At 43.0% G+C, this 12,028-nt stretch overlaps 1 protein-coding gene across 2 annotated transcripts in view; it reads right to left on the bottom strand.

The window, feature by feature from the left end:
• LOC136863975 (titin homolog) overlaps positions 1-12,028 on the bottom strand; it is a 1,080,299-nt gene that overhangs the window by 890,420 nt on the left and 177,851 nt on the right. For both annotated transcript variants that reach the window (XM_067140444.2, XM_067140445.2), the window contains exons 9-10: positions 11,549-11,770; positions 1,656-1,912 (exon numbers count right to left, since the gene is read on the bottom strand). In XM_067140444.2, coding sequence (XP_066996545.2) covers positions 1,656-1,912; positions 11,549-11,770 — 479 coding nt within the window. The remainder of the gene's footprint in view (positions 1-1,655; positions 1,913-11,548; positions 11,771-12,028) is intronic.

Genomic DNA, 12,028 nt, shown 5'->3' with positions numbered 1-12,028 from the left:
AACATGTCTAATATAATCAGAAAGAATGCCTTCCCAAAGCTTTCATGCAACACATGTCAAACTTACTGACCTGTAATTTTCAGCTTTATGTCTATCACCCTTTCCTTTAACCAACGGTAGATGGCAGTGAGTCAACGTATATGTTTATAGGGCGATGGCTACCCAGTACATTTAACATATAACATTCCCGCGTTCCCGGACAACTTCTTACAAATCAGGTGGCTTGTCACTGATGGACCTCTTGCTCCTGAAGACGATTTGTTACCGCTGGGATCTAAAAGAGGGTTTGTATGCCAGTCGTTCAGCGCTGGCAACTTGTATTGATAGCTCCCACATAATCCTCCGCAAGTTATCGGATATTTTAGACGAAATTTCAGAAGAAATTTCGAAATATGTTAAATTTTTATGATTTTACAAAAAATAAACAGACATACAATTGACAATGGCAAATGAACTTGCGTAATTGTCACTAATTAAAAAACGCTTTTCCTCTTCCTCCTTGCTTTTAGAGGAGTTATATCAGACGTAGGAACTCGGCAACAGCTGTGAAATACTAACATAATGTAGATTTTGTATTCCTCTTTGAGACATTCTTGGAAAGACGCGATAGGTCTTTTACTGATATCCCAGCGCAGATATCTGATATTTAGGAGTGCTATTCTCCTTCCTGGATTTCAACACATTGTGGTCGGTTCTGACGTGGATTTTGCCTAGTTTTACGGCCGGATGCCCTTACATTCCTATGTAAAGAATGTACGTAGCTTATTCACTATTGCATGTTTCTATAATGGTGTTGTGAAATGTAGACGGAGAGAAGTGAGTGTGAATCACAAACACCCAGTCACAGAGCCAGAGGAATTAACAATACGCAGTTATTTTCCTGACCTGGCCGGGAATCGAACCCGAAACCCTCTGAACCGAAGACCAGTACGCTGACAATTTGGCCAAAGAGCCGGATAAATTTAAGAGTACTCTAGCATCTCTCAAACGCGAAAGCAATAACAGTTGAACCGAGCACGTGGTTGCAGGGTTTGCACTTTCCAGAGAAAGTGGATTCGAGCCCCACTGTTGGCAGCCTTGAATATGGTTGTCCGTGGTTTCCCATTTTCACACCAGCCAATACCGCGGCTGTAGCCTCAATTAAGGTCACGTCCGCTTACTGCCAACTCCTAGCCCTTTCCTATTCTATCGTTGCCACAAGACCTATCTGTGTCGGCGCAACGTAAAGCAAATTGTAAAAAAACATATCACTGTTGAATAGTTGTATTTCGTTTAAGCGTTACCGTAAATGTTTCTTCCTGTTCACTTTTACTGTGTCTCTGAAGTGAGAATGCAAAATAATGCAAAAGTCTTCCACGTAATTTACTATTTTCTGAAATATTTAGTAAATTGGAAGATCTTCCGAAATTTTGGAGGACCTGGCTCTGTTTAGAAGACAATCGTTCAGACGTTGAGTACCCTCTCTTGATGTATCGACTTTACCCCATGGAATGACATGTTTGAAGTAACGCGCTGTTCCCAGGCGAACGCTGTGATGTTGAACTCACGTAGTGTAACAAGAAATGCTCGCATCATCTTTCTATGCCAACTCTAGGAATTAAGACACGAGTTCTTGGAATATTCTGAGCATTTGACAGCATTGTGACAACACTTACCGTTTCAGTTTGGTATCTGCCTCCCAAATCTTTGGGTCACTGACAACCATAAGTCGGGCAAACGTGGACACTCGGCCCTCTTTGTTAGTAGCTTCACACATGTAGCGCCCAGTGTCCTCATCTTGAAGATCCTTAATCTCCAAAACACACAAGTTGCCGTTGAAACTAGTAGAGAAGCGGGGGCAGTTGTCTCTTCGGAAGTCGAGCTCAGTACCATCTCGGTACCACCGAACCTGTGGGATTGGATCTCCACGTACCTGCAATGAAAAACAATTAATGTGTTAAGATGGAAGCCTCTCCTCTTCAACGTTAATCTAACCTCTAAATTTTTCAGCCTGACAAACACGAAATACGAACTTTATCATAATTTTTGTTGATCGAGTAAATGACCATTTGAGGACCATACAGTGGCACATTTACTTTTAATAATTGTAATTAATAATATAAACATACAACACTTTCCTCAATTCATGTTAGAATGGGAACTTGGATTACCCGGTACTTAGTTCTGATATAACAAATTTTGTGACAAACTTCCCGTTTGCTTGAATACCAGTGAATGATAATTTCGTTCTATTGGTCGACGACTGTTGCACCCTTAAATAACCAGACATAAAACAAAGTTATAGGGGCTTCCATTTCTTAATTCTGTTATTTTAAAATATTTTTCAGCAATTAGGAAGTATCCGAAATGAAGGGCAGAATTAGAATGCTTAAATAAGGTTTTATTGATCTGGAAATATCAATAAGACCAATTGATAATGCACCAATCATTAAGATACATCAGTTTTTAAACTAGTGGAAAACGAAACGTTAACTATCTGTACACATGCTCTGAGATTGGATAGAAGCTCGCTGGTGCTTATTCATAACGCGTAAAGTTACACTGGTCATTCACTAGTACACTCACCCTGTAACATACCTACCTGTGATAGAAATCTATACCTATGTTATAGAAATGATTTAACAGAATCCGAGAATATTCTTGTAGAACGAAGCATGTTATTAATGAAAAGTTTCCTATAACAGATGTGTTATCGTGTTTCCACAAATGTTGTATTTCATGTTTGCCAGACTGAGAAATTCTTAACGTAATATAAACATTTAATTCAAAAAATGATGAAATGGTGGGTGAAGTTCTTCACTCTAAATCATCGAGAGACATATTCGTGGGTCTAGCACGCAGTAAACACAACCTCAGGAACATAACAAAACTGAAGGTTTGAACTACAGTCTCAGTCATTCTAAAAGTTTCGCAACTTCTACTCCAGCAAAATCGACGGCGGTACTTACTGAAAATACCTTGAGCGTTTCCTTGCTAAACCTAGTTCTCAGTACGGACACTGTTGTATGTCCGGCGCTCCCTTCTCGCTCCGCCAGCCAGCTACACGCGCGCCAAGTGTCATTCTTCTAGCCTCGACGCGCAGCCCTCAGTGCGCGTGCCTGAACAGTCGTGTGTGTACTATAAAGAGGAACTCCCAGCCTGTCCAGATGCCCACTTGCCCCGGTGTCCAGCTCCAGAATACACCCTACGTCGAGCATGGAGGCTACTCCTCTTGAAAATGTGCTTCGACCAGGTGGACTGAATTTCTGGCAGTACGAGGTCTCACCTCTGGTCACCGCTCCTCTGGCCTATTCCGCTGCCCATATCCAGTCATACTATTACATACCGTTATATTTCCCTAATTATGCAAGCTCCCTTGGTTTCGCCAAGTAAGAATTCTTCCAACATTGAACTTGCTTTTATGAACTCAGCAAGGAAGGACTTTCCAAAACATTTATGTCAGTACTTCGGATAGTTTTCGACTATCGACTTTCATATCAAGGACTATCTTTTCGAGATAGTAGTGGATGTAAATACTGCAAACTTGTATATAGTGTACAAAAGATAGACTCTTTCTCAAGATTCCTAATTCATTTTGCTTCAAGTTAAATTTCAGTTTTATTTGTGTAAATAGTGTATTTTGCATTTGAAGCGAATAATAAAGTTGTGTTTTGTAAATCTCAACCTTGGTTACAACAGACACCGTACTCACTCAGCTGATTTGTAGACTTCGCTCACACTACGTACGCGGATCTGTTAACCACCACAACAAACCCACGTTGATTTATTATTTTTCGTTTAGAAAGAAGACTTTTTTTTCAGTCTGTCGAAACACGAATAGTAACACTTGGAACACTATAACATACAAGTAAGAAAATTGACTATTATAAGTGGAATGACATGTTTCGTCCATTTGAAACTCCCATGTTATATTTACGCACTCGTAGTAGTACTCTAAGCACACGTCCTTTCACTTCACAGATCGGATTGCAATTGTTAAATTATTAAACAAAGAATGGATTACAGCGGGAAGAAACAACAATTTTTCTTATGACAAGAAAAAAAAAAGAAGAAACAAAAATAATGAAGATATATATTTGTCCTAGAATAAGTAACATTGTACTACATTTAGGACAAAAATAAAAGAAAGGGGTGTGAAATGAAATGGAGTATGACTTTTAGTGCCGGGAGTGTCCGAGGCATGTTCGGTTCGCCACGTGCAGGCCTTTTGATTTGACTCCCGTAGGAGACCTGCGCATCGTGATGGGGATGGAATTATGATGAAGACGACACATACGCACAGCCCCCGTGCCAGCGAAATTAACCAATGATGATTAAAATTCCCGACCCTGCCGTGAATCGAACCCGGGACCCCTGTGACCAAAGGTCAGCGCGCCATGGAGCCATGGAGCCGGACAAAGAAAGGGGTGATAAGATGTGAAATGGATATAATTGCTATTACGTTTAAATGTAATATTTAACGTAGAAATAGATACATAGTTGTAACAAAGATAATGTATGTATCAAGCAAATGGATTGCAATAATTGAGTACTCCGTCCCTTGTTTTAGCCAACCCGGAACTAAGGGATGCCAGTATTCTATTCCATCCTGACAAGTTTCCTTCTTCAAGAACAACCTCAGATTCTATCAAATCACACTTAACCAAGCCTATTAAACGACTGTAAATGATTGTAAATGATTGTGATATTATGAACATGTGAGATAAATTATGAATAGAAGTCCGCTGTTAGTACTTTAGTAACTTTGAGAAAGTTTCCTGTGCTTATATGACCAGCCTCTGCGGTGCTGCTAAGTGTTGGACTCAACTTCGAATCAGCGGACTTAGGATCGGATATTTAGTCCGGAGTTATAAAACCGAATGCGAGCACACGATTTAGTAACACTAAGGTTCGCTAGTACGCCTCTTCAGTGATGCCTAGGCTATTTATTACAGCTGATGGCAGAGCTGTTGAGGATCCTACCAGCGGCATCGCTGACGGGCTGAACATACATACAAGGTCCGAATGTACGCATTCTGATTTTCAAGACTTTGTTAAGTAAAAATAATTATCCACATCTTAATTTTAAATCTTTGATACTGCAGGTTTTGTAACTCCTTGGCGTATTGACTGATAGCTGGTTTTTCTTCCACAGCTTAGATGTGAGGTTACCATGACAGATTCATCACTGTTAATACAGGATTCGGTATATCTCCGAATGGGCTGGCGACTCCAGTCTCAATTCAGGGCTAAGGTCCTGAAACCTGTCTTTACATCCGGGTGATTACAGAATTTAGCCGTGTGCGTTACTTATTGAAGCACACGTAAACAAGTGAAAGATGTTCTTTACTACTATCATAAAAACTGGATCATTCACACTAAAGAGAGACCTTTAGTAAATTATACGAGTCAACCGACCGCAGAGCGTTGTATTTTCCCGCGTAATGGGTTTCGTTTTTTACTGATCGCTACTAGATTCAAAGATACCTCTCAGTAATATGCTCCATCATTGAGTTCATATCCTTTCTCTAACCAAAACAGTTTGGACTGAAGAAAATCAAAAAGCCCAGGACCATGAATCTGGACCGAACAAAATAAAAAAGCCCAGGACCATGACACATAGAAAGCAGGCCAATATTCCGGTTTTTGTACTTGTGAGTAATCTGGCGGGCAACACTTAAAACTGAGCAATCAGTATCGATTAGTGGAGGTCGGTGATCAATTTCAGAGTTTCTTAAGGAATCAGTGATATTTTACTAACGTCTATTCTTTGTTTTTGGAATGCACTGAAAATCCCGAAGGACAGCATTAAGTAGAAATATAAGCAAGAATTCTAGTTTTAGTTTTCGCGGGAAGGAAGGAGTGTACTTTCAAGCAGAATATTTATTTTTCAGGTAAGTTTTATTTTTCTCCTTCTTCTACTTCTTTATCTGTTTACCCTCCAGGGTCGGTGTTTCCCTCGGACACTAACCACTACACCACAGAGACGGGCGGTTAGTTTTCAATTTTTATATTTTCTATGGGGCTTATGTAAGTAAATGATTCCCGTCTCAGAGCGTTAGGCCTAACTAATATGTAGATAACGGCAGATCCATTTAAGTCTACTTATTTTCAGGTGATTCTTCTCGACATGGCACGAGGAAGATCTGGTATTATGGACATGCTGGTATAAAAGCACAAAAATACATTGACTGACAGAGCAAATGCAACACCAAGAAGGAGTGGTTCGAAAGGGATGAAAGTTGGGGAAAAAACAGAGACGGCACGGACGAATAATTGATGTTTATTTCAAACCGATATGCAGGTTACACAATGCGCACGGCATCGACTCAGTAGGATGTAGGACCACCGCGAGCGGCGATGCACGCAGAAACACGTCGAGGTACAGAGTCAATAAGAGTGCGGATGGTGTCCTGAGGGATGGTTCTCCATTCTCCGTCAACCATTTGCCACAGTTGGTCGTCCGTACGAGGCTGGGGCAGAGTTTGCAAACGGCGTCCAATGAGATCCCACACGTGTTCGATTGGTGAGAGATCCGGAGAGTACGCTGGCCACGGAAGCATCTGTACACATCGTAGAGCCTGTTGGGAGATGCGAGCAGTGTGTGGGCGGGCATTATCCTGCTGAAACAGAGCATTGGGCAGCCCCTGAAGGTACGGGAGTGCCACCGGCCGCAGCACATGCTGCTCGTAGCGGTGGGCATTTAACGTGCCTTGAATACGCACTAGAGGTGACGTGGAATCATACGCAATAGCGCCCCAAACCATGATGCCGCGTTGTCTAGCGGTAGGGCGCTCCACAGTTACTGCCGGATTTGACCTTTCTCCACGCCGACGCCACACTCGTCTGCGGTGACTATCACTGACAGAACAGAAGCGTGACTCATCGGAGAACACGACGTTCCGCCATTCCCTCATCCAAGTCGCTCTAGCCCGGCACCATGCCAGGCGTGCACGTCTATGCTGTGGAGTCAATGGTAGTCTTCTGAGCGGACGCCGGGAGTGCAGGCCTCCTTCAACCAATCGACGGGAAATTGTTCTGGTCGATATTGGAACAGCCAGGGTGTCTTGCACATGCTGAAGAATGGCGGTTGACGTGGCGTGCGGGGCTGCCACAGCTTGGCGGCGGATGCGCCGATCCTCGCGTGCTGACGTCACTCGGGCTGCGCCTGGACCCCTCGCACGTGCCACATGTCCCTGCGTCAACCATCTTCGCCACAGGCGCTGCACCGTGGACACATCCCTATGGGTATCGGCTGCGATTTGACGAAGCGACCAACCTGCCCTTCTCAGCCCGATCACCATACCCCTCGTAAAGTCGTCTGTCTGCTGGAAATGCCTCCGTTGACGGCGACCTGGCATTCTTAGCTATACACGTGTCCTGTGGCACACGACAACACGTTCTACAATGACTGTCGGCTGAGAAATCACGGTACGAAGTGGGCCATTCGCCAACGCCGTGTCCCATTTATCGTTCGCTACGTGCGCAGCACAGCGGCGCATTTCACATCATGAGCATATCTCAGTGACGTCAGTCTACCCTGCAATTGGCATAAAGTTCTGACCACTCCTCCTTGGTGTTGCATTTGCTCTGTCAGTCAGTGTATTCAAAAATCTCAATTCAATCACTGCGTCAAATATCAAAATGAATTTCTTGGGAAATTTCGAGGGGAATGAGAAATATCGTCGCTTAAAGAACAAAATCCCACAATGCTCTTCTCATCTATTACCGTCTATTACCATCTATTGCCGTCGGCAGTGTGTTACAGATAGGTTAAACAAATCAACTTGGCGGTCCGTGCAGTGTGGTGTGACCCAAGGGTCGGTGTTAGGACCCCTTCCTTTTCTATTTACATTAATGATGTCTCCCAAACCCTAACGCATTGCAAATACCATATTTACGCTGATGATGTACAAATGTACCTCCATTCATCTCCAGATCGAATATTTTCGGCCATAGACAAAATCAATCAGGATCTGACATCGTTCTCTTCTTGGTCTTTGAGATGTGGTCTTACGTTAAACCCAGCAAAAATGCAAGCCATCATCCTTGGATACCCGAAACTACTCGCGAATGTCAATCGACCAGAGATTCCATCTATAAGGTTGTTTAATACTAACATACCATTCACGTCACCGGTAAAAGTCCTAGGCGTTACTTTCGATGGTGACATGTCATGGAAAACGCATGTTACGAACATCACTCAGAAAACATTCTCTACATTGCACATGCTGCGCGGGTACAAATACTTATTTCCTGAAAAACTAAAAAAATGTTGGTAGAAGATCTGGTTTTCCCTCATTTCGACTATTGTGACGTGATTTATAGAGATGCTGGGTGCAAGTTATTGAGCAGATTACAACGTGGTCAAAATGCATGTGTGAGATACGTCTGTAACCTACGGTACTATCACCATGTAACTCCTTCATTTAACCACCTATCTTCTCCAGCAGAATGTATTTAAGGTTCATTTTCCTTTAAACATCAGCATCGGAAAATTATCACAACGAAAATTGTTCTGATGGACTGCATACGCACATGACTTGGAGGCTGACCAGTCCTCAGGAAAATAATCAGCTGGAAGAGCATTGTCTCGTACGAGGTTTTGTTCCTCAAGCGACGATATAATTTTGTCAAAAAATTAAATAAGCGCTGTTCAGATGAATGTTTATAATTACATCATTCTATTAAGGGATGTATGGATAACCCACAGTTGTTTTATTTTGAAATTTGGTAACCTTATACTCGAACCATTCTCCTGAGATAACTGCAGCAACTGTCTACCACAGGTGGTTAATTAATGACTTTTAGCCGGGAATATAATTGTCAGCTAAAATGACATATTTGTCCACTTTTTCCGAAGATATAACGTTCTGTGATTCTCTACTACCCGTCTTTAACGTCCTAGTCAAGAGCGCAACAGGACGGGAAGTGCAGCAATTTACTGCTGGCATCAGACTGAACTGGTTACATTGAGTGGAAGCCAAGCCAGCGAGACACACCTAGCCACCATTGTTCCGAAATCCCGTTACAAGGCCCTACTGGCTAAGATGATGCAGGCAGGATTTCCCCTCGTTTCCTTGCAGGCGTGGTCATGTACTCAGGCAACTCAATTTACAGTTTAATAATAATAATAATAATAATAATAATAATAATAATAATAATAATAATAATAATAATAATAATAATAATAAGGTAAGGTAAGGGTGTATTCTGCCCGAAGGCAGGTCCGAACCTCCACAGAGGTGTGCCTGAGCCGGAGTTTACGTACGGTAGGGTGGCCAGTTCCTTTCCGCTCCTCCATTCCCTTACCCCCCACCAACAGCGCGTGGAAACCCATCCAAATCTTGACCACGCCCAATGTTGTTTAACTGCGGAGATCTCACGGGATCCGGTGTTTCAACACGGCTACGGCCGTTGGCAATAATAATAATAATAATAATAATAATAATAATAATAATAATAATAATAATAATAATAATAATAATAATAATAATAATAATGTCCGCCTCTGCGGTGTAGTGGTTAGTGTGATTAGCTGCCACCCCGGAGGCCCGGGTTCGATTCCCGGCTCTGCCACGAAATTTGAAAAGTGGTACGGGGGCTGGAACGGGGTCCACTCAGCCTCGGGAGGTCAACTGAGTAGAGATGGGTTCGACTCCCACCTCAGCCATCCTGGAAGTGGTTTTCCGTGGTTTCCTACTTCTCCTCCAGGCAAATGTCGGGATGGTACCTAACTTAAGGCCACGGCCGCTTCCTTCCCTCTCCCTTGTCTATCCCTTCCAATCCTTCCATCCCCCTGCAAGACCCCTGTTCAGCATAGCAGGTGAGACCGCCTGGGCGAGGTACTGGTCATCCTCCCCATTTTTATCCCCTGACCTAGAGTCTGAAGCTCCAGGACACTGCCCTTGAGCCACTTGCTCTGTCAGCAAATACTTCCGTTCATATTAACTTCTCTATATTCCCCATATTTACCCATTACAATCTCACATCGTTCAGTTCTACTTCCAATACTCGCAATAAAATCGCCCATTAACACTATACTACCTTGCCGTTGATCCTGACTTCTACATCACCTAGTGTCTCGTCAAACCTGTCTGCCGAGCTGAGTGGCTCAGACGGTTGAGGCGCTGGCCTCCTGACCCCAACTTGGCAGGTTCCATCCTGGCTCAGTCCGGTGGTATTTGAAGGTGCTCAAATACGTCATTCTCGTGTCGGTAGATTTACTGGCACGTAAGAGAACTCCTGCCAGACTATATTCCGGCACCTCGGCGGCTCCGAAAACCGTAAAAGTAGTTAGTGGGACTTAAAGTCAATAACATTATTATTATTATTATTATTATTATTATTATTATTATTATTATTATTATTATTATTATTATTAAAACTTGTCTAATTCATCATCATCATCATCTTCTCCCTCACATGGTGAATACACTGAGATGGCCAGTGTCGTAATTCTTGCAACCGACAAGATTATCCACATCATTTGTTCATTGTCCGGCTCCATGGCTAAATAGTTAGTGCACTGGCCTTTGGACCAAGGGGCCCCGCGTTCAATTCACGGCGGGTCGGGGATTTTAACCTTCATTGGTTGACTACAATGACTCGGACCTGATGTGTGTGCCGTCTTTACAGATCATCCTCACGGACGCTCAAGTCTCCTATACGGCGTCAACTCGAAGGAACTGCACCAAGCCTCCTCGGAGGCCACACGCCATTATGATTAAGATCTGTTCATTTACATGCCTAAGAGAAACTCCGTTTGCGTGCCATGTCTTCATAATGAACAATCCCACTCCACATGATGTCCTTTCCCTTTATTTGAACACCTGTTAAGAAGGTTACGTGCCAGAAGCGACCGTGCCGGATGCGAACAGGCCATTATCGTGCCGCATGCGACCTATCAATCACTTACAATTGATCTGCATGTAGGGCTATCACCAAGTGGTAGATTGCTTATCAGTTGCTAACTTAGTCTTTTCTAAAATAAAGGTCTGACGCCGTGGTTAGCCGGTTTGAGTGCCGTTGGTCGAAAACAGAATTTTTTTTTTGCTAATAGCTTTACGTCGCACCGACACAGATAGGTCTTATGGCGACGATGGGAAAGGAAAGGCCTAGGAGTGGGAAGTAAGCGGTCGTGGCCTTAAGTAAGGTACAGCCCCAGCATTTGCCTGTTGTGAAATGGGAAACCAAGGAAAACCATTTTCAGGGCTGCCAACTGTGGGGTTCGAACCCACTATCTCCCGGATGCGAGCTCACAGTTGCGTGCCCTTAACCGCACGGCCAACTCGCCGGGTAAAAATATATAATAATGTTAAAAATTATCTGTAAGCTGTGCGAATAAGCTTTTTTATTTTTTTATTTTATAAACTTAATTTTGGCGATGAATGATACGGCGTTCATTCAAGCTAGCGGGATTTGTAAACTTACCATTATATTCTACCATAAAGTTGCAAGAAGGATAACATTAAAATCATGCACATTCAAAATGACGATCACCCGTTACTAAACATGGTATCAACACATGGCAACCTACGAGTGATTCTACACCATAAGACCGCCTTACCTGACATTCCAGTCTGATGCTAGACCCTCGTAATGCCTTCAATTGTCCCGGAAGAATGCGGACGAACTCTGGTAGTTCCACAGGCTTGCCCACGAGCACAGGATTCGAGGTTGTGACTGATTCACCCCATCCATAACGATTCCTTGGAGTAACACGGAATTGATACTCGCAACCTGGCTTCAAGTTGAAGGCGTCGAAACTGTTGATAGGTGACACACCCAGCTGTCAAAAGAAATTAGTACATTAATTAGTGGGCACTGAAGCTTACAAAGGACTAATGGATGACACAGCACTGAAGACATATATGTTGTGTCGCATTATAAGGAACAAGGTTCTATCACTGTTTTATAACAGGTGTTGTGTCTGGGTGTCTACTTCTATAGCCATTTAGGAATGATTCTATCAATTGTAACCTGATATATATTGTCTGAAATACTGAATGGCATATTTCTGCGAATTATTGGCACTGTGACTGCTGAA

Source organism: Anabrus simplex, chromosome 2 (assembly GCF_040414725.1).
Source record: "Anabrus simplex isolate iqAnaSimp1 chromosome 2, ASM4041472v1, whole genome shotgun sequence".
NCBI lineage: Eukaryota > Metazoa > Arthropoda > Insecta > Orthoptera > Tettigoniidae > Anabrus > Anabrus simplex.
The sequence above is the reverse complement of the archived record's forward strand: the minus strand, read 5'-3'. Positions and strand labels throughout refer to the sequence as shown.